General features: G+C 34.6%; 1 protein-coding gene across 1 annotated transcript in view; it reads left to right on the forward strand.

The window, feature by feature from the left end:
• Window positions 1–11,211, forward strand: part of URI1 (URI1 prefoldin like chaperone) — a 72,520-nt gene extending 61,309 nt beyond the window's left edge. Inside the window, exons 7-11 of the mRNA XM_032390099.1 lie at window positions 1,497–1,665; window positions 3,049–3,391; window positions 5,158–5,300; window positions 6,098–6,347; window positions 9,460–11,211. Coding sequence (XP_032245990.1) covers window positions 1,497–1,665; window positions 3,049–3,391; window positions 5,158–5,300; window positions 6,098–6,347; window positions 9,460–9,642 — 1,088 coding nt within the window. The 3' untranslated portion in view covers window positions 9,643–11,211. The remainder of the gene's footprint in view (window positions 1–1,496; window positions 1,666–3,048; window positions 3,392–5,157; window positions 5,301–6,097; window positions 6,348–9,459) is intronic.
• The last annotated feature ends 13,025 nt before the right edge of the window (window positions 11,212–24,236 follow it).

Consider the following 24,236-nt stretch of genomic DNA (forward strand, 5'->3'; position numbering starts at 1 on the left):
CTCCTAATTTGATCATTGACTTTGAGTCATAATATATCTTTTGCTAGTTCTTCTTCTTTTAAAAGTTTAGCTTTAGATGTTGGTTTTGGAAGAAAGAATGAAGACAATCTAAGCATTTCTCAGCCATTCATTTTGTGTTGCCTGCAGTGGCATTCCGGACACAGGGGCTTTCCCAGGCTCACCTGATAGCCTTCTCTTGCCAAGGATGGGTTTATATGCTTGGGTTTACTTCAGTAAAGGCAGCGAGTGAGTGATTCCCCAGTCAGTTGTAACGTGTTACAGTAGTGAAATTTTTAAAAGTATTACATAAATGGTTTATAATTTGCTGCTGTAGAAAACTGTTACTTTTAACATTATTTTGATTTTTTAAAGTCCATTTTTTTTAAGTAATTAACTCTGAAGAGAACTTATTGGTTGAAACAGAGATAATTTTAGAAGCCATATTCTAGTCATACTATCTCTACTAATAGGGCATCAAAATTAATATCAAGTGGCTTTAGAAGGTGAAATAAAGGAGACATATATTAGTTAAAGAACAGAAAGACAAGTTACAATTTTTGTTTGTGGTGACCAATGAAAGATTTTTGTGTTTTACAGGGCTGAAATATGAAACTTGCTAATACTGCTTTATCAATGATAGTTACAGAGAATAATAGGCCATGAAACATAATTTTGGTATTTTCAGATTTAGGAGACAGTGTTGTACTTTTGAATATATGGTGGAGGTCATCTATTAACCATATCTCATAACAGCATTTTAGACTTCTTCCCCATTGCCTTCTTCAAAGCTATAATACGCTTTATAAAAAAGTCCATTTTTTTCAAATGAAAAGCAAATGGATTTGAGTTCAGATTTTCTTTATCTCCTGCCCTCACATGAGAATTACAAATAAGATAAAGCAATTTAAAATGTAGAAATGTTCATATATAAAATTATAGTCCAACTTTCCAGGGATTAGCCTCCATAGATTCCTCCTAGGGTATTCATGCCTGGCAGTGTCTTAGAGTTGAAAGTATCATGTGACAAGGCTTTGATGTGTTACTTTAGTAACTAAATTCTCTTGAGTAAGAATGGAAGATATGTATTATTTGTGTTGAATTTTTTGTTATAAGAAGGGTACCTTGTGACCATTTCTACTTACGCATTTTTGAAGCTCTCAGGTAGCTCTTCACGGTCTTTAATGTGCATATGAATCCTCTTGGGCTCTTGTTAAAACACAAGGTTGTGATTTGGCAGATCTGGGGTGGCCCTGAGTGTCAATACTTCTGAAATGTTCTGCAAGGATACCAGTGGTGCTGGTCCTTGGACCACACTTTGAGTAGCAAGATTATGAGATAGATACATCTTGGAGTTGTCTTTGCTTACCTTTAAAACCATCCCTCTCTCTGTCTCAACATCCCCTCTCCCCTAAAGAAAGTCTCATTAAATCTACGTTTATGCCTTTTTAAAGTTGGCCATTAATAGCCATGTCTTTCCTTTTTTTTTTTTTAAATAGCAAAACACCGAATTGCGCATAAACCTCACTCCAAACCAAAAACTTCAGATATTTTTGAAGCAGATTTTGCAAATGATGTAAAATCCAAGGATTTGCTTGCTGATAAGGAACTGTGGGCTCGACTTGAAGAACTAGAGAGACAAGAAGAATTGCTGGGTGAACTTGATAGGTACCTAATGACAAATTATCTTTCCAAGAGAATTTGTTTCTAAACACATTTCCTTGTTAATCTCTTTCCTCATTAATAAAACATGTTAATTGAAGAAAATATAGAAAAGTATAATATATTAAAATATCAATAATCCTACCACTCTAAAATAAATATTAACTTCTTTAGAATATTTTCTTTTAGGGCTGTACATTCATGTACATGCCCATGCATATATGTGTGTGTACAGAAATACTTAATATTCCTGTTTTTTTAATTATAAGATTTCAGCCATATTTTATATAATGAAGTCCTAAGATATATCATATAGTCGACTTCCAATAATTATGGATGTTTTATATATTACATTTTAAATGAAATATTTTTATACTCTAGTCAGGATAATGCTGTATATTTGAATGACTTGTTAAAGAAAAACTTGCTCTGGATTTGTTACTGTAAAAGGTTTATTCTTGCTTTCCTTTGCAAACTTTTCTGTTTATTGAGCAGACAGTTTGTAATCTGGTCAGGTAGTTATATATATGAAAAACTTTTCCAAACTGCTGTTTGAAATACACATTAGCACTCACTTGGAATTGTCACAATGCTCAATGAAATCTGTTACTAGAGAAGTTCATATATTATTTTGCTTAATGATGTACCATATGCAGTAATTAGTTTCTGTGAAAAATAGGACATGAAGCACAAAGGATATATATTTTTTTCTACCATTTCACTTATCAATTCTTAGGTCTTTTTGATTAACTGATACTCTTTCATTTTTTTAGATCAGTCTTGAATCTTGTTATTTTCTTGGTCATGATTCTCTTTCTATTTTTGCATGATGTTATTTCAGTTCTATTGCATTTTTGGTTTTGTTATTTTTGTAAGGTCTTCAAATCCTTCAGAAATGAAGCATGAAAAATGTACGTGTGTGTATAAATATAATTATATTCATGTGTGTACATATGAATTCTTCTTTTTTTAAAATTACAATAATACATGCTTGTAAAATATTCCAAATATAGAAGTAGGAAATAAGAATGTGTTACATGTTCTGGGGCTTTAATTTCTGGTCTTTAAATAGAGAAACATATTCTCTGTGAATTTCTTACAAATCTCTTGATTGTATTATTTATATTGTGTTGTGGGTGGCCATGTCCTCTTGCAAAGATAAAAAAAATCATCTATATTCTACTTAGTGTTTGAGTAAGTACAACATACAGAATTAGCGTAGGGGTTTTTTGTTAATTTATTTCAAAACATTTTTATAGACTTAGAATTCTAGTTAAAAATATATCTTATTCAATCTTAATTTCTGCCCATTGAAATGAACTGAGAATTAGAATATGGAGAATTTTGACGTGTTTGTTAGATCTTGTTAATTTTCTTTTTCTTTACTAGTAAGCCTGATACTATGATTGCAAATGGAGAGGATACGACGTCTTCTGAAGAAGAAAAGGAAGATCAGAATATAAATGTGCATGTGATGCATCAAGTAACAGACTCTGTTACTTCGAACAGCTGTTATAAGGATGTTACACATTCAGAACTGTTCGGTGGTCAAATGAATGGCATTCATTCAATGAACGGTTCAAATTCTTACCACAGTAATGAGGAGGATGATGATGATGATGACGATGATGTTGGTGGTGATAATGAAAATGAAAATGACCATGATGCTTTAGGGGTTGGAGATCATTCTATACCAACAATATATTTTTCTCATACTGTCGAACCTAAGAGGGTTTGTATACTTTTAACTTTATTAATTTTGCATATAATTTAAATATTCAGTATCATCTATAATACTCTTTAAAAAAGAACAGTGTCAGCAGTGATTAATATTGTTGATAGTGCCAAACAAGAAGACCATCTTTTGCCTCTTATTCTGGCCAATTTTTCTAAAAAGAAAAAGGGTAGGGAGGGAGTCTAAAGTCTAGATAGTTGGTTTTGGTCCATTGTTCTCTGAAGCCACAGTAGAATTTGAATTGTTTGGGGTCTGGAAAGGGATCAGATTTGAGCAGCAACCACTGTAACTCCACCTGTCCTTCATTCAGAGAGTTTTCTTATGAATTCGAGAGTTAATTATATTGTGGGTGTTTGGGTGTACTTAGGATGTTAAAGTGACTGCTTTAGTTACATTTTTAATTATGCCAGGTTTTTATTTTCTGTGTGGGCACAATATGAATAGGAGCACCATGAGCAAAGTGGAAAAATTTAAGAGGAAGTAAAAAGTAGCTCCTTTTCTGATAAAGTAAATATAAACATCTGTGGATAATCATGACTTTAGAATTTTGGCATTTTAGACCTGAGGGTTACTGTAAAGATCTTCTAATACAGGGTTTGTGAGCATTTCTTTAGTATCAAAAGACTTTTTATTCCCTTCGTACTTATTGTAAAATCCCAATATTTAAAATAGATCAAAACAGGTTGGTTCTGATTGGAGGAAGGATAGACTACCTTAAACCCATTCCCTTGCTCCGCAATGCTGCTCTGAGGAGCAGCTGGGAATTTATCTTTCTAATTCATCTTTCTCAAGGAAACTTGAGGCCTAGAAGTCCATAGAGCTGGCTAGTAATAAAACAGAAAGTCCTTTGTGTCAGTGTAGTGCTCTTTGTACCACAAGGTACCTCTTCAGGGATTGCCTAGAGCAGAGTTAAGGGTCCGTGGTATCAGTCTTAAGTATCCGTGATTATTATTTAATGAAACATATTTAAAACATATTTGATATTTCTTAGGTCCCTTTAGTTATCCCTGCTCTAATATGAAGTGAAATTATTTATTTATTTATTTTTTAATACTTCAGGCTAAAGGGAGCATCTTGTGAATTCTTTGGAAAAAATTGACCTGATAACCAGAAAAAGAAGTTTATTTTATGATTCTTATTTCAGGCTTTAAACTTTTTCTTATTTGCATGTCAATAAAACAGGAAGAAAAAGTAGTATTTTTAGGAATGTTATGAGGAAGAGCAGTCATTCATGTGGAAAGTGCAGTATAAATGCCGAGTAGGCATAGAAGAAAAACATGATAATCCTTCAGGGTTTTTTTTTTTTTTCCTTCAATTTCTAAAAACTAGAGGTATTTAAAAAATTCTAAATAGTTAAATATTATCCAATATAGCTTTTATGACCTAAACTTTATATTCTTACCAAATATTTCTTTTGGTTAATTGTGCTCTTTGTTTTGAAATGCATGATTTAAGCCAAAAATGTACGTCAAAGTAATGGGGTGATGTGAAAGCTTATAATAAATCAATCATTTAGTGTAAATGTAATTTGCTTTCAGTACAATAATAAAGTCACTGAAGACCAGAATTGGTCATTAAAGACGATATAATTTAATGTAGTAGAAGTATGTTAAGGTAAGGACTTTTTAATCCCAGTAATGCACATCATTTCATGAGTGTCAAAAAAATTTAAACTGTCTCTCTTCTTTACTTACAGAGTTTGTTTTAGTTTTGGCTTTGATTTAATTTCTCAAAAGGGTTATTTTATGCTGTGAAATTTTTAGGTCCGAATAAATACTGGAAAAAATACCACTTTAAAATTCAGTGAAAAGAAAGAAGAAGCCAAACGTAAACGAAAGAACAGCTCTGGTGGTGGTCATTCTGCCCAAGAGCTGCCTACTATCAGGACTCCTGCTGACATTTATAGGTGAGTGGTATTCACAGGCAACAGAACAATCTGCTGTTCCCTTCCCTCTTTTTGTAACTGAACATTTATAGCAAAAGGTTGTCTGTAATACAGAAGGCTGTATCTATCACTGAAAAGTGAGGTATTCTGATAGAGCTGGCTTAGTATTTCAAAGACTCTCACAGGGGCTACTGAGCTACCATAGGTTCCCAGGTCAAAGCACTTGGAAAAGTGCATGATCTTTCCCTTTTCCCCCTCTTTGCCAGTGCTTTTAAAACATTCCCAATTGATCCAGTCAAAAAATGTTGTATGTTAACTTTAGAAATACAAGTTTGTGTTTCTAGTGGGCTGGAGCAGTACTTTCCTGCCATAGCTGTGAAGATGCTTGGCATGTGGTTTACCTTTTCACAAAGCAGGAGTCAAGTATTGCTGTTCCAATTTTTTGTTGTGTTGTTTGTTGAAAAAATTACCATTTAAAAATACCTACTGTTTTCATGACCCGTATTTGTAAAATAGTTAAAATTGCTAAATTGTCTTCTAAGTAGGCCTAAATTTATGTGGAATTTTGGCAAATCAGGTGTCACCCAGAACATGGGTATAAAAAAAGTACTCTATTAGGCCAAAAAAAATCATGTTTTTAAGAATATAAAATACATCATTTGAAGCTAAAAATTATTTTGATTGTGAAAATTTTAGATGTAACTTTGAAAAAAGCATTGTAGATTAATTTCTAGAAAAGATTTTTTTTAAATCATTATAAATGTATCCTCTGTTTTTGAGTTACCCAAAGTGGCTGTGTATGTTTTTGGATATTGTAGAGTCTTCGTTGATGTTGTGAACGGAGAGTATGTGCCTCGCAAGTCGATCCTGAAGTCTCGCAGCAGAGAGAACAGTGTTTGCAGTGATACCAGTGAAAGCAGTGCTGCCGACTTGGACGACCGGCGGGGAGGCCTGAGGAGTGTCAGCTGCGAAGAGGCCACTTGCAGTGACACTAGTGAGAGTATTTTGGAAGAGGAACGAGAGGAAAACCATCACAAGAAACTTTTGTCCTTATCAGGAACGCCTGAGGTGTGTGTGTGTCTCTGCCTCTTTTATTTCATATAGTATCTTTCCTCAGTTTTTGTGAGATCAAAAAGGTGGTGGTAGGTCCATTTCAGAAGTGCCTATGATTCACTTTCCCGATTTCACATAGATAATTTTTGGAGTTGAAAAGACATTTCTTTAAAAGAGGCTCTCCTCTGCTTTTTTAAAAATTACAGGTGCTGTATCTCCCAGATATGGTTTATAAATTATTAGTCTTCTACTCTTTAAATTACTTTATCTTATATAGTTATTTATTGAAGTTAATCAACTGGTTAATGGAATTGTTTATCTTATAGCTTCTTTATACATACATTTAATCTCAAAAATTATGAGACCTAATTCATTCTAGGCTTGTTCTTTTTCAATAATTAATAATTTGTAAAAAAATGAATAGTCATTACCAACATAAATGAGGGTCTTGTAAAGTTAACATAATTCAAGAAAACTTTTGCAGGGGGAAAATATTACCAATCTTAAAGTTTTATTTTTGTGAAGTAGGAATTTTAAGGTATCTCAGTTTGCGTATGTGTTACATTTTTGGCTAGAAGATCATTTAGCAGCTTACTTTAAATAAATTACCACTAGACCAAACCATAGTCATTTCATAATAGTTCAAGTAGATGACTATACACTTCTTTTATATGCTTTAGTTGAGTTAAAAGAAAAAATATATATGGCAGATAATTATCTGAAGTCCTGTGTTTTGGCGTGTGCCAGGGACATATTTACTCTTGGGGGTTATGGAACCGTTTTACAATTTAATGAAAGCTGTAGATCCTCCCCTCAGAAAAATGAGTGCACACAGACACATTCTTATCTACCACATTGTACACACTTTTGTGTGGGGGGAAGGGGTATTGGGAGATCCCAAAATAAGAATTCCTGTCTTTGAAATAGTCATATGTTATGGTTGCCATTATTCCCAGGCACGATTTCTAAATTGTTTTGTTTTGTTTTGTGGGTATTTCAGATTTTCAGTTTATAAGGTTCCCACTCACACCTGTATCAAAGTGATATACCCATTTGTGTATACATCAAATACATCTAGAAATATATATGTTTATATATAAGCAAGCATATCTAAAACTATTGCTTGTACTAAATAGTAACGAAATGGTGATAATTGTACTAAATGTCACTGGGGATGGAAATCATTAGCATTTAGAGACAGTATATATGATCAGTATACTCTCCTCCCCTCTACCCAATACAGTGATCTTAGTTGCCCTGGAAAGTATCTCATTTAATAGTCTTCCATACTATTAGAAAAACAGGTAATGGATGTAGACTTTTGCTATTTTTAAGTTTTTGAAAATTAGGTTTTTATAAGGACTTAATGTATCATGGTATAGCTAGAGCTCAAGATTGGAACTTAGTTTTATTTCATTCTTATTAGCTTTGCATTTTGCATTGAATTGTTGTCATTAGCATTCTAGATGCTGTACATTTTTTTTTTAACATCAAAACAAATAGTTCATCCATATGGTAAGTATTTGAAAGATACCCTTTTCAGTGTCTTTAAATGCTGAAATAATGTCTTCTTTTTGCAGAAGCATTTTTTATATAAGGCTCAATGCTCATCAGGATAAAATAGGAGTTTTGAGAAAGTAGACTTTGAGTTTCTTTTAAGAGCTTGGATTCCACCCAAGTTCTTGAAATACTGTGGGAAGGAAGGGGCATTCTTTTTTTTTTTTTAAAGATTTTATTTATTTATTTGAGACAGAGAGAATGAGAGAGAGAGCACATGAGAGGGGGGAGGGGCAGAGGGAGAAGCAGACCCCCTGCCGAGCAGGGAGCCCGATGCGGGACTCGATCCCGGGACTCCAGGATCATGACCTGAGCCGAAGGCAGTCGCTTAACCAACTGAGCCACCCAGGCGCCCGGAAGGGGCATTCTTGTTTTGTTTCTTTGGTGGGGCAAGGTGGAGGGGCGTAGCTTTCTAAAGTATTCAGGTGATACATTGTCTTAACTAAATTTGTACTCTTGGTAGACAAAGGGAAGCAATATATACGTGAAAGTTTACATGTCAGATTTTACTTTGTATGTAATGAGTTTTAAAAGATGAAAGGGGCAATCAAATACCAGAAACTTTAAGAATAAAATCCGTACCAACTCCTTGGTTTTTATAGATCTTATTTATTCATTCATTCATTCCTTCATTTATATTTATTTACTTTAAAATATTTATTTGAGAGAGAGTGAGCGTGTGAGAGAGCACAGGTGGGGGGGAGGGGCAGAGGGAGAGGGAGAAGCAGACTCCCCGCTGAGCAGGGAGCCCCATGGATGCAGGGCTGGATCATGACCTGAGCTGAAGGCAGACACTTAACTGAGCCACCCAGGGGCCCCTTTATATAAAAAGATATATAAAGATATATCTTTGGTTATATTTCCAGCATTTTGTACACATTACTTTTTTTTCAATTGAACACATAGTTGGCCAGATTAAGTCCAGCAGACATCCAGTTGAAATTAAAAGAATCATTTTTTTTTTGTGGAACATCTGATTTTCATTATTGAATTATGATAAATTTTGAGACAGATGCTTGTCTCCACTAGCATCAGCACTTAATTTTTCAGTTTACACTGATCTCTTAAATAAAATTGAGGCACAAGATTCAATAAAATTCTCAAGTAATTGCATAAATGAACACCACCTAAGAAATGTCACTACTGCTGAAAGTAAGCTATTGGCTAGCGGGCAGCATGGCCTCCATAGGATAGCTCATTCATCAGCTCATGTTTGACACCCTAATAGCATGTTTTAGTTCAATACATTATTTTTCACAGCATGGTCTGGACATAAATGGAATGTGTGAAAGTTGAGGATATTTTATGTACCCATTTTTGTTTGATACCAGATAAAACATTCATTTTATATTTTGCTTTCTTATAAAAATCTACTTATATTTGGTGGTGTAATTAAGATATATTTTAAAGTACTTGATTTCTCTGAACAATTTGTATTTTGTGTATTTATCCAAAAATCTTAAGAATTTACTTTTAACAAAAAGAAATGTCTAATTGGCAAATACAGGATAAAGATTTTGTGGGCATCTTACTTACGTTTTGTTACCATAATTTGACTTTTGTCTTCTAGGCTTTTTCTGGAACTGTAATAGAAAAAGAATTTCTATCACCCTCCTTAACACCACACCCAACCCTGGTTCATCCTGTGCTACCCACCATTCCAGAACGAAAAGAAGTTCTGTCGGAAGTATCAGAAGAAACTACAAAGAGGGTTTCAAAGTTCAAAGCTGCCAGATTGCAGCAGAAAAACTAGGGCCTGCCTAGGCAATGGGAGTTTACATCCTGGAACCTAGTTTTGCATTTCTTTAGAATCTATATTGCAAAATATGTTACGTGTAGTTTGAAATAAGCATCCAGAATTCATTTGGCAGCAAGATCTTACTGTTATCAGTGGTATTAAAAATCAAAGTAAATGTTTGAATACTTCAATATTCAGCTTGTTTTGTTAATTCTCTGAATACTGTCAATACTGTTGTCTAAGTTTTCTTATGATGCACTGGCAGTATTTAGAATTATTTTTCAAAGAATACTGTCCATGTGCATTGTTTTTGTGTTTTGAACTAAATACAGGCAGTTTTGTACCAGCTGTGAAGTTGTGCATACCATATGGACCGTTTTAAGGAAACTTAAAAAATTTCAAATAGATTGAACAATTATGTTACTTGCTTTAGCATTTTAAAGGCACTTTAAAAAAAATCTACTTCTTGTAGGTTTTGCAGCTAGGTGGCTATTTAAAAAAACTCTCCCCTTTGACGGTCATTATATCATCTCTGAGGCAGAAAGCTACATGTACCCTTTGGGAAAGTTTCTTTGATTAGAAGAATGGTATTTTGTAAAACATTTTTTTTTCAAGTAAAAATTTTATGAAACCTGGTCTTTAAAATGTTGTGAAGTTTATGATTCAGAATTGAATACAGAAATGTCTTTGATTCATATATATGCTACCTGCACCACACAGTGGTTCTTTGAATTCTTATAATTCCATAGGCAATTCTTCTCCCTTGGTGTGTTCACTTTTAACTGGAATTATATTTTGGGAGAGAAGGAAAGGTTGTGTAGATGCTTAAAAAAAAAAAAATCCGAGATTTTTTATATAAGGAATTTTATGTTTTAATTTTCCAACATTTTCATTCTCTAAGGCTACTTTCCTACTAGTAAATAATTGAAATAACATATTGACTGTTAGCAAAAATCCTTAAAGAGAAATTTATTCTAACATTGAAAATTACACTGCAAGTGTTAATCATTAGCTTGATGCATGTTGAAATGTAACTTTTAAAAAGCATTCTGCATTAGTACTAAAATAAGCCATCAATGCCAGTCCACCCTCTATTCATGGCTAAATATTTAAAAGTTATTTATAGCTTCTTTAATGAATTCTTGCTTAAACAAAGTGAAATTATGTCCTAGAAAAGTAGAAGCTATTTGTAACTAGAACAGCACAACTGTAAAAGTTTTATGAATATGTATTTTAATAATACGGGGGTGAGCCTGAATCTCCACAAGTTAATGGATAAGTGAGAACAGAGGAATGATTTTGAAAGATAGCCTAAAAATGTAGAAGATTTGTTCTTTAGTAAATTTTAATCAACTGTGCATATATTTTTAGTTAAAACTGTTTTCTCTCAGCCCATTCCCCCGCAAAAATCAAACCAAACCAAGAGTACCATCACATACACACAGAAGAGTCCTGACTCCCAATTGCTATTCAAGTGAGCCCTGTTAGATATTCCCCCAGAAACAAACTTTATTGTGGGACTATTGTGATATTCTTTATGGGCATGTAATTTCAAGAGTACTGTCATTAAATAATTTTTCATAATTTGAGCCTGTTGTTTATGTAGTTTATGTCACTTCTTGCAAATAAGATGTTCCCTCATAGAATAAGATGGTGGTAGAAGCAAAGAAAAAGTGTTCGGTAACATTTTCTTATGTTCTGCTGAAAACCAAATGAAGTGGTGTGGCCCCATTTCATGGCTTCAGTCTTACAACAAAGTTTCGATTGTAATTTTACATTATAGCTTTATTTTTCATATTAAATTCATGTTTCAATGGGATAAAATGAAGCTGGTCATAAGTGTTCTCTTTTAAACCCTTGTAAAACAGAATAGCAGAAGTTTTTTTGTATGTTGAACAAATTTTAGACTTACAGAAAAATTGCAAAAATAGTATAGTTTCCATATACCTCTTCATTCAGCTTCCCCTAATATTATAATATTTTGTATAACCCTAATGCAATGATTAAAACCGGAAAATTTATGTTGGTGCAATACTATTAACTGATCTACAGATCTTACTTGAATTTCACCAACTTTTTCACTAAGTGTTGTTTTTCTGTTCTAGGATCCTATTTTGCATTTATTGTAACTATCCTAGTTTCCTCCAGTCTGATAGTTTGTTTTCTTTTATGACTTTGACATTTTGAAGAGTACTGGTCAGATATTTTGTAGGATGCTCCTCAATTTGAGTTTGTTTGATGTACTCGTAATTAGAATGAGGTTTTGCATTTTTGGCAAGAATGCCACAGAAATGCATCATATCAAGAGGTTCATATCAGAGATGCATTCTAGTGCGTCATTTCAAGAGGTCCAAAATTTCAGTGTTAACCTTGTTAAGGTGGTGTCTGCTAGGTTTCTCCACTGTAAAGTTACTATCTTTTCCTTTGTAGTTAATAAATACTTTCAAGGAGATACTTTGAGATTATGCTTTTTTTCCTCCTCAAACTTAAGCCCACCAATTTTTGCATTCATTGGCAGATCTTGTTGGCAACAGTTATTACTGTGGTATTTGCCTAATGGTGATTTTCTTGTTTGGGCTATTTCTACCTACCTACCTAACACTCTGCTCTGCCTTCCCTTCCCCCTTTTTCCCTCCCCTCCCCTCCCCTGTCCCCCTTCCTTCCTCCTTTTTCCCCCCTAATGTAATCTAATGTGATAGAGGGGCTCCTGTGAAGCTATTTCAGTGCTCCTGTCAAGAATTAATTAATTAGCTTTATTAGCATCAAGATGTCTGGGTACTTTATTTTTTTTACATTTATCTCTTAGAAGTCTTTTGTAATGAAAAGCTGTGCCATTCCCCTTCCTGCTGTTTATTTATTATTTATATCAGTATAAACTTGGATATTTATTTTATTCTGTGGGTTAAGATCCAGTTACCATTGTTTTGTTTGCTCAAATTGTTCTATATTTGACCATTAGGAACTTCTTTGAGTTGGTTCCTGAATTCTTTCACAGATCTCCATGTTTTTGTTTGAACATTTTGACTCCACAAAATGTTACAGGCTTATCTTGTATTTTTCCTGCTCCAGTCTTCAAATCATCAGCCACTTCTCCAGGGAGCCCTTACTCCTTTTATTGGAGAAAGGTGTTTAAAAACCAACATTTCTCATATGGGTGTGTGTATTGCCATTGTGGTGCCAATTGCTAGAAGCCTTTCCTCGTAGATAGAGCTAGGAAATTATGTATACTAACCAAAGCATGTGTTTACATTTACATATTTGTCTGTTTATATATATTAAAAAACATACAAGTTTATACTGACACTTCTGATTTTAATCAAACACCACAGGATTTGTTCCAGTTTTTACTTATTTGTGACTTCTTTCTCGAACAGTGAGAAACCTGGCTCTTATTATCTACAATGTATTTGCCTGCTTTTTTTTATTTTTAAATCTACTAGACACATAAAAGTAGTTTCAGAGTGCTAATCCTTACCCCCAGGAGAAACACATTTATTAACTATAGTGCACTATTTATGTTTTTTTTTTTTTTTTTTAGCTAAGTATGAGTCAAACTTTTCCAAAGTTGCTTAGGTTAGTGTTTTTTCTTTTCCCATTCCTTTCATTGTGATTGTGTATTTCAGTTAGGTTCATTTGTTACCATTTGTCTTCCATTTTGGGTTGTCCACATCCTTGTTGGTGTTAACGGTGTAACTTAGTGGTATGTGAAGGGTGTGTGAACATCAGTGTGCTTCTAACAGGTAAAACTCTGCAAAAAGGTAAAAACGGGGAAGTGGCACACCCCCTTCTTTCCTGGTACCCCTTTTCCTGTCCCATCTTCTTTCTATCACTTCCCCACCTACCTGCTGTGTATAACCAATTCCTATTTTCTCATCTCATTTTTTTTTGTTTGTTTGTTTCTTTAGCACAAATACATCCATATGTATTTTCTTATTCCTTTCTTTCTGGCATGAGGATGACAGGTGTAACTTCTCCACCACACTTTTTTTTTTTTTTTCCAGTTAATAGTATGCCCTGGTAATCACCATATGTCAGTTTATAGACATCTTCCCTTTTTTTTTTTTTAAACAGAGATCTTGTATTCTCTTGTGTAGATGTAACATGGTTTATTTGGCACTTCCCTATATATGGGCACTGTTTCTGGTATTTCGCAGTTACAAGTAATGATGCAATGAGTAACTTCAGTGTATCTATATCTTCAAGGGAAGAGTCCTAGAAGTAGGATTGATGGGCCATTGGCACAATTACTCAGTGATTTCTTTTAAACACAGGATAAGGTCTGTTTTGAATGTTACTTCTCTTATTGAAGACATAGTTTTAATACGTTTGCGTATCTACATTTCATTGATGATTCTTTGATAATATCTTTGGGACACTGTACTGTCCTAAAGGAATTTCAGAATCATTAAGGAATATTAAGTATATATAGTGATCATGTTCATTTTCTATATTTTTTATTTCTTTTACTTTTTTGAGGAAATTGGTCTTGCGTATAATTTATAATAAGTTTCTATTCATTGGAGTATTTCCAAATTTCAGAAGTACAGATACCTCATTGTATTTGATTTGTTTTTCTCTTCTGAGGAACAGCTTTTCGAGGATACTAATCTTTATCTGTGTGTTCTTTCGGTGAGTAGCATATAGGCTTTCAGTTGAATGCCTGTTAAATGAAATCTTCAACTACAGCAGATACTTACGGTTTATATGCTTAATCCGTTGGTCAGTATTGTCGAGTTTTTACATTTTATAGTGTTTTCTCAGTTTAAATTTCATTTTATAGGAACATCATTAGGATATGAAGTTTTTGTAGTTCCCTTACCTGATGAATTGTAAAGAAATAATATTTTTGAGCACTTACTATGTATCAAGCATTTTCCATATACTTTATATGGACTATTTCATGTAATGCTCATAGCAGCCCAGTGAGGTAGGTACTGTGGTTTTTTATGTTTTTTTTTTAATCACCTCTATTTTAGAGATGAGGAGACTAACTCAGAGAGTAAGCAACATTTGAAGTCACACAGCTGTTAAAAGTGGTGGAATTGGGGTTTAAAGCCAGGCAGCTTTGCTCCATAATCAGCACTCTGAGCACCCTTCTCTGACATGTAAATTGTTTGCCCTCTAAACAAGTGCACGTAACTCATAAGGAAATAAGTGATCTGTAGAATATCCGAATACTCGCTTACTAATTGTGAGGTCACCTTTTTAAAAACCCAAATTGGAAACCTGCTCTGTTTCTTAAACTTCACACATTAAGAGAATTCATTTTGACTTGCTGGAATGGAGGTGGTTTCAACTATATTATTTGGCCATATGCGTAAAAGAAAGGAATGTGTAGATAGAGAATAGGAAAAGTGTGAAGAGAAGTAATCAGTGTAACAGTATTTCATTGAGAGACTTCATTTTTTAAATACGAATTTAGGCATTATGTGCATGGAAGTACAGAATTAGTATATTCATAATCCAGTGGCTTCATAGTGACTCTCCTTGTCCTTAATGATAATTTTTTTGCCTTAAAGTATTTCATATAACATTGATATAGCTAAATATTTTTCTAGTATAATCATTTCCATTTTGTGTGTGTGTGTGTGATATTTTTGTGTTTTGTCTTTTTGTGTATACATAGATGCCCATAGTAGTGATGTTATAATGTTAGTGTAAACAGTTTTTAGCCTACTCTGACAATGTTTTATAACTGTCAGGTTTAGTTTAGGGTTGTTGTAATTACTCTTATTGGGACTTACTCTACTATTTTGGGCATTCAATTTACTCTGATTATTTATCACCTCCCTACAACTCCCTTTACTACTATTCAGATGAAGTGCTTTTTGTTTTCCTGTTCTCTCTACTGATTTGGAAATTATATACTTGCTGTATTTTAATTTTTTGACACTTTCCTATAAAAATGTGCACTTTTATTATAGCTCTGCTCTTCCCAGACAGTATGATCACTTTAGCATTTGTAGTACTTTGGTTCCATTTTTTTCCTAACAGCTTTATTGAGGTATAATTTATATACCATAACATCCATTTTTTAAGTGTGCAGTTTGGTGGTTTTAAATTTCAAGTCATGCTACTATTGCTATAACCCAGTTTTAGAACATTTCCATCGTGCTAAAAAGATCCTTTGTACCCATTTACAGTCAGTCCCTATTTAGATCCTCAGTTTCGGGCAACCACTAATTTGCTTTCTCTGTATGGATTTCCATTTTCTGGACAGTTAATATAAATGGAATCACACAGTATTTAGTCTTTTGCATCTGTCTTCCAGTTGGCATCAGGTTTTTGAGGTTCATCCATGTTGTATTAATGCATCAGTAGTTCGTTCTTATTGCTGCATAGTAGTCCATTGTATGGATATACCACATTTTGTTGATTCATTCACTAGTGGTGAACACTTGAATTGTTCACTTTTCTGGGTATTGTGAATAATGTTACTGTCAACATTCACATTGCAAGTTTTTGTGTAGACGTATGTTCTTTATTTCTCTTGAATAGATACCTAGGAGTGGTGTTGCTAGATTGGATGATGAATTTAGGTTTAGCTTTTTAAGAGATTGCAGTTTTTCAAAGTGGCTGTATAATTTTACATACCATCAATGTATGTTTCCGGTTTGTACATATCCTTGGTAACACCGTATGGTCTTTTTCACTTCAGCCATTCTAATGGCTATAAAGCTTTATTTATTTATTTATTTATTTATTTATTTATTTATTTATTTAAATTTGCATTTCTGTAGTGACTAATGATGTTGAAAACTTTCATGTACTGTTAGCCATCGTTTAGTACTTTCATGTTTAGTACTTTCACATAGTACTTTCATGTACTGTTAGACTCTGAAGTGTCTATTCAAATTTGTTGCTCACTTTTATTTTTTTATTTTTTAAAGATTTTATTTATTTATTTGAGAGAGAGCATGAGAGGGGGAGGGCCAGAGGGAGAAGTAGACTCCCCGCTGAGCAGGGAACCCGATGTGGGACTCGATCCCGGGACTCCAGGATCATGACCTGAGCCGAAGGCAGTCGCTTAACCAACTGAGCCACCCAGGCGCCCCTGTTGCTCACTTTTAAATTGGGTTCTTATTATTGAGTTGTAAGAGTTTTTTACGTGTTCTAAATACAAGTCTAATATCAGATATGATTTGCAAATATTTCTCAAGCCTGGCTTGTCTTTGATTTTTTTTTTTCATGGTGTTTTTGAAGCACAAAAGTCTTCGGTTTTGAAGAAGTCCAGTTGATAAATCTTTTCTTTTATGGATTTTTCTTCCTTTTTTTCCTCTTTTTCTTTCTTTCCTCCCTTCCATCCTTCCTTTCTTTTTTCTTTTTCTTTTTTTTTTTCTTTTGGTGTCTTATCGAAGAACTCTGCCTAACCCAGAGTCACAATGATTTTTCTCCTGTGTTTTCTTCTAATACAGGTTTAGCTCTTAAAGTAAGGGCTATGATCATTTTGAGTTAATTTTTGTCTATGATGTGAGACAAGGGTTTAAATTCAGTTGGATACCCACCCAGTTGTCCCAGAACCTCTTATTGAAAAGATTGTCCTTTTTACAAGGAGTTATTTTGGCTTTCTTTTTGAAAATCAGTTGATTGTAAGTATGAAGCTGTTTCTTTGTGAACTCCCAATTATGTTTCATCTATTTGTCTATCCTTATGTCAGTACCAAATGGTCTTTATTTACTCTGGCTTTCATAATTTTTCACATAGGGAAATGTTAAGTTCTCCAATGTTGTTCTTTTTCAAAATGTTTTTGGCTATTCTGAGTCCTTTGCGTTTCAATGTAAATTTTAGGATCATCTTACCCACTACTGCAGAAAAGCCTGCTGAGATTTTTACTGGGATTTTATTAAATCTACAGATGAATTTGGGGAGAATCACCAAGTTATTATTGAGTTTTCTTAATCGAGGAACATAGACTGTATTCTTCATATATTTGGATCCTCATTAATTCAGTAATGTTAAGTAGTTTTCAGTATACAACTCTTATACTCTTACTAAATTTATTCCTAAGTATTTCATTATTTGTGATGCTATTATGAGTGGAATTGTTTCCTTAATGACATTCTTAAATTGTTCATTTCTAGTATGTAGAAATGTGGTTGACTTTTGTATATTGTTTTTGTATCCTGCAACTTTCCTGAACTCAGTTATTAGTTTTTGTCACAAGGATGTGTGTGTGCGTGTGTGTGTGTGTGTGTGTGTGTGTATTCCTTAGAATTTGCTACATAAAAGATCATTTTATCTGTGAATAAGAAGTTTACTTCCTTTTTTTCCCCATCTGAATTCCTTTTGTTTTTCTTAACTGATTGCACTGGCTAGAACCTCTAGTACAATATTGAAGTGGTAAGAATGGACATCTTTTCCTTATTTCTGATATTAGCAAGAAGGTGTTCAATATGTCACCATTAAGTGTGATGTTTGCTGTAAGTCTTTAATAGATACCTTTTATTAGGTTAAGGAAATTTCCTTTTATTCTTGGTTTGTTGGAGTTTTCTCTCATGAATGGGGCTGGATTTTGTCATTTTTTTCCTGTATCTATTGAGATAATCGTGATTTTTCTCTTTATTAATACAGTACATTATATCAATTGATTTTTCTGATGTTAAGCCAACCCTGCATTCCTGGGATAAATCCCACTTTGTATAATCTTTTTTAGATGTTATTATATAATCCTTTTGTTGTATAATTCTATGTTGTGTATAGTCCTTTTTATGTGTTCTTGAATTTGGTTTGCAGATATGTTGTAGGGGATATTCATGAGAAATACCGGTCTGTAGTGCTCTATTCTTGTGATGTCTTTGTCTGGCTTTTGTATCAGGATAACACTAGTCTCGTAGAACAAGATGGGAAGTTTTTCTTACTCCTCTGAATATGTTTATGAGGAATTGGTATTATTTTTATCTGTAAGTGTTTAATAGAATTTGCCAGTGAAAACATCTGGGCGTAGGCTTTTCTTTTTGGGGATATTTGTAATTACTACTCAGTTTCTTTACTTGTTATATTTGAATTTTGTATTTCTTCTTGAGCCCATTATGGTAATTTTGGCTTTCTAAGAATTTGTCCATTTCATGTAAGTTGTCTGATTTGTTGGCCTAAAGTTGTTCATAGTAGTTCCTTATAATCCATTTAGTTTCTGTTAAGATTAGTAATGATTTCATTTCTGATTTTGCTGATTTTTGTCTTCTCTCATTTTTTGGTCAGTCTAGCCAGAGCTCTGTCAATTTTCTTGAACTTTTCAAAGAAACATTTTTGTATTTCATTGATTTTTTTTCCCTCTTGTTTTCTATTTTATTGATTTCCACTCCAATCTTTATTATTTCCTTCTTTCTCCTTGCTTTGGGCTTAGTTTGGTCTTCCTTTTTAGTTTTTTTAATGTGCTAACTTAAGGTATTGGTCTGAGATTGTACCTTTCTCATATAGGCACTTAAAGATATAAATTAACCTCTAAGCACTGCTTTAACCACATCCAGTGAATTTTGATCTGTTGTATTTTCATTTTCCTTTAGTTCAAAGTATTTATTATCTCTTGAGATGTCTTGTTTGATCCATGGATTATTTAAATATGTATTGTTTAATTTCCAAATATTTGAGAATTTCCCAAGTATCTGTCTGTTATTGATTCCTATTTTAATTCTGTTGTCTGGAGAACATACTTACTATGTCCTTAGTCTTTTAAAATTCATGAAGACTTTTTTATGAGTAATGGATACTCTCTCCTGTGTTTTTGGAAGAATCTGTATTCTCTTGCTCTTAGAGTATCATGGCATGTTCATCGATATCACTGTCTTCTGTATTCTTGCTGGTTTTCTGTCTACTTGCTCTGTCCATTATTGAGAGTGGGTTATTGAGGTCTTAAACTACTATTGTTGAGTTGTCATAGCTTTTCATTTTTGGTAATTTTAGCTCCATTTGTTTTTTGACTCTGTTGTTAGGTGCATATATGTTTGTCATTATTATAGCTTCTTGATGAATTAATACTGTTTTTATTACAAAATGCCCCTCTTTTTCCTTAGTAATATTTTTATCTTAAAGTCTATGTTCATGACCACTTTGGCTCTATTATGATTACATTTACGTAGTGCTCCTTTTAGGTCCAACCCATTTGTGTCTTTGAATTTAGCATTCATGTTGTGTAGATAGCATATAGTTGAATCTTGCTTTTTAAAAATTATTCTGGTAGTCTCCCTTTTGATTACATGAATTAATAATTATAGATCATTTACATCTGCCTTTTGCTGTTTGTTTTTTATATGTCTTATGTCTTTTTTTTTCTTCTGTTTCTCCTTGATTTTCTTCTTGGTGTTAAGTAAATATTTCTTTTAGTATAACCTTTTAATTTCTTTGTTTTCTCAACTATTTCTTAGTATTTACTGCTTCCCCCCCCCCCCCCAAGTGTATAGGCCATACTTTCCTTTTTAAAACTGGACATTTTAAATAATGCATTTTAACAACTCTGGATTCTGATCTCCTTTTGCCTGGAATAATTGTGTGGAATTTGTTTCTTCCACAATGTGTGGCCCCTGATGTCTCTTCACTTTTTTTTTTTTTCTTTAATTCTTGTTTTTATTTTTAAGCCCAGCTTCTTTTGGCATTCTTGGATCAGTATATCTTAGTGGCCAACCAGTGATTGGTCAGAGGTTATAGTTAAATATCTTGAGCCATTAAGGCTCCCATCATTTGTCAGTGCACCTGTGTGTGGTTTGGAGCATGCATTCAAAATTCATGCAGTTTACAAGACTTCCCCAGTTTTTATTTTTACTTCATTCCAGCTTTCCTGTGTCTCCTCTGTGTGTATCTGCATGTGTGTGTGTGCATGATACGTGCAAGGCCTCTATAAACAGTTAGAGCCTTCTCAGGTACCTCATGAGCATGTATGTATATACCCTAACATGCCCCCAGTCTTTCAAAATGTCAGCTTATCAAGGCCTGTGGGTGTCTCACTCCCTAGATCTTCAGTGAAATTTCCAGCCAGACTGCTGGTCTCTTGGTTGCATCAACTAGTGTTGCAACCTCAGGTTAGCTGTGATGTGAGCCTTTCCCATCTGTTTTGACAAAGTTTCTGGTCATTGGGATTTCCCACATTGTTCCAGATCTAGTCATTCCCAGCCCAAGTAAATGCTTCTGGTTTTCACGAACTGTCCTGCCCTACTAGAACCAGTGTTCAGAAGGAGCTGGGTGAAGGAAGGTGGCTAACATGTCACAGACTACGTCATTCTTACCCAGTGCTCAGTTTCTTGTTTTATGCCTTTGGTCAGTTTTCAGAGTTCTGAAATAGTTGTTTTTGACAGTTTTGTCCAATTTTACCCTTGCTCTTTGGGGAAAGTATTAACAAAGGCCCTCACTTTGCCCTTCCTTTCAATTGTCTGTTAAAAAATTTTTTAAAAAAAGATTTATTTATTTATTTGAGAGAGCACCAGTGGAGCAGGGAGGGACAGAGAGAGGGAGAAGCAGACTCCCCGCTGAGCAGGGAGCCTGACTCAGGGCTCAATCCCAGGGTCCTGAGCAGAAGGCAGTCACTTAACTGACTGAGCCACCCAGGTGCGCACCACCCCCCAATTTTTAATGTATGAAAATCTTTAATGTCTGTTCCTGAATTTACCATTTCTCGTCTTTTCATTATTTTCTGTACATTCAGGTTTCCACCTGATTTTTTTTCCTCCAGCCTACAGAACGTCCCTTAACAGTTCTTTTAGTGTGACAGATCAGTTGACCGTTTTTTTTATCTGACCAAGTGTTATTTGGTCTTCATTTTTGAAAGATATTTTTGCTGGGTAGAGAATCCTTTTGATAGGTTATTTTCCTTTAGCACTTTGAAGATATTTTTCTATAGGCTTGAATTTTGTGGTTTTCGCTATTTTTGTTGCTCTGTATGTGGTGTTTATCTTTTTTCTGTGGCAATTTAATAATGATGTGCTTAGGAATGATTTCCTTTGTGCTTAGTCTTGTTGGGGTTTGTTGAGCATCTTGGATCTGTGGATTTAGAGTTTTGTTTTCTCAAATTTGGAAATATTTTGGCCATCATTTCTTTAAATATTGTTTGCCCCCCCACACACACTCATTTTGTAATACCAATCACACTTATGTTATACAGCATTTATTGTCCCCGGAGGTCATTGAGGCTTGTTCAGTTTTGTTCAGCCCTTCTCTCTGTTTTCATTCTGGGTAGGTTTTACTGATAGGTTTTTAAGTTCACTGATTTTTTTTTTTCCTGCAGTATCTTTTTATTTGCTCTTGATTACATCCAGTAAATTTTTTGTTTCAGATATCGTATATATTTTTTTACCTCCAGAATTTCCATTTGGTTCTTTTTTTTATTTTTATTTTATTTTTTTAAAGATTTTTATTTATTTATTGAGAGAGATAGTGATAGAGAGAGAGCATGAGAGGGGGAGAGTCAGAGGGAGAAGCAGACTCCCCGCTGAGCAGGGAGCCTGATGCGGGACTCTATCCCAGGACTCTAGGATCATGACGTGAGCCGAAGGCAGTGCTTAAACAACTGAGCCACCCAGGCGCCCTGGTTCTTTTTTTTTTTAATATAAAAATCTTTTGGGGCACCTGGGTGGCTGTCAGGCGTCTGCCTTCGGCTCAGGTCATGATCCTAGGGTCCTGGGATCAAGCCCCACATCGGGCTCCCTGCTCAGCAGGGAGTCTGCTTCTTCTCCCCCCTTGCTCGTGCTCTGTTTATCTCCCTCTCTCTCTCTCAGGTAAAATCTTTGAAAAACAAATATAAATCTTTCATTTCTCTCTTTATTATCTTAATGATTTCCTTTAAATTGAGCATATTTGAATAGCTGTTTTAAAGTTCTTGTCTGCTAATTGTGTCATTTCTAGCATTTTTACGTCATGTCTACAGCTCTGCTGACTGGTTTTCCCCCTGATCATGGGTCCCAGTTTGCTGCTTATTCTCATGTTTAGTAATTTTTTATTTGATGCCAGAATTCTTTTTTTATTTTGGATAAATCTAGATTTACAGAAAAGTTTCAAAGATAACTCAGAGGGCTGTCATACATCCCTCGCCCAATTTGTTTCCCCTTAATGGTACCATATTACATTACCAAGGTACACTTGTCAAAACTAAGAAGTTAGTTAGCACAACACAGTATTAACTAAACTCAGACTTCATTTGTATTTTACCACTTCTTCCACCAATGCCATTTTTCTTTCCAGAATCCATGGCAGGATGCCATGTTGTGCTTAGTTGTCATGTCTTTGGTCTCGTCCTATTTGTGACAATTTCTCAGTCTCTTGTTTTTTCATGACCTTAATAGTTTTGAAGGATATTGGCCAGGTAGTTTTATAGGATGTTCCTTGGTTTGGGTTTGTCCATTGTCTTCTTCTGCTTAGCCTGGAGTTAAGAGTCTGGGGAAGAGTATCATAGAGATGAGGTGCCTTGTTCTTCGCATCACATCAGCATGTTGATCTGGATCACTTCATGAAGTTGTTGGCTTCTCTCTTATAAGCTCAGTCTTATTTGCTTGGATTCCTCCTCATGCTGTGGTCCAGAAAAATGTCTCTTGAGAAAAACGGGGATTATAGGACTCACCTCTTTTGTTTCCTTTTGTTTGGGGATCTCAGTCTTGTACTACCCGTTGCTCTAGTGTCTGAAAACACTTGTGTCATGGATTTTGTGCAGTTTCCCAGCTGTTTATGGCAGAAGGACAGATTCGTACCAGTTTATTTCAAGACTAGAATCAAACTCCTTGGCAGGACCTCTTTCTGTTACGTCCATTGATCAGGTGTCTCAGTTCGTTTCATTGCCTGTGGCTCCTCAGAACCCCATCAGGAGGAGGGCTAGCTTAGGGTTACACACTCCCGGGGGACTCCAGCACAAGCCACCCCGCCTAGAGCTCAGGCGGATAGGAACAAGTTTCTTTGGTGTGTCCTCTTGGTAGTGGGGAAATTTCTCCCCGTCTGTCCTTTTACTTGGCTCCAGCTCTTCATGGGTCCTGTCTTAGTTCTGACTGACTCCCTCACTGACCTCAAGGACTTGCCTCCGGTTTCCTGAGATTTTAAAACCTAAACCTTTTGGTTGGCTTCCAGAACAGCTCTAACCTGATGATAATGGTTTTAGCTTTTTTTGTTTTGTTTTTTTTAATCTTTACTTTTTTTAAAGCCACTGGTGATTTGTTATTTTCTTTCTTATTTGCTCTTGATTGCATCTACATTTGAGAGGACGTTTGGCTTATTTTATCCAGCATTTCTAGAGATTTTGTAGCAGGAAAGCTGACAGAATATTTGTTTATAGTATCCTTGAGCATTTTCTCTGTGTAAAGTACCATTCTAAGCCCTAAAGAAGTGATCCATTGCTTTCAAGTGGTCTATCTTACTTGGGCAGGCAGGTCAGCATCTGGGTCAAAGAAGAATACCAAGACGGCTCTAGGAGATCCACAGTGAGGATTCAAACTTAGAGTCCTGTGTCCTCTTTGAGATAAGGAAATTGGCAACTGCTTCATGTCAGAGGAGGTACTCTCTAGGTGGGATAGTGCTCAGTGGGATTTACAGGATGGAAATAATCCTGATATTCTTACTGGGGACAGAGCTAGTAAAATTAGAACCTACCCAGGGATTTTATTTACACTATGTTCAAGTTTTAAGAACCTGAGCCTTTTAAT

The sequence above is a fragment of the Phoca vitulina genome, unplaced genomic scaffold, assembly GCF_004348235.1.
Source record: "Phoca vitulina isolate PV1807 unplaced genomic scaffold, GSC_HSeal_1.0 scaffold58, whole genome shotgun sequence".
In the NCBI taxonomy this organism is placed as follows: Eukaryota; Metazoa; Chordata; class Mammalia; order Carnivora; family Phocidae; genus Phoca; species Phoca vitulina.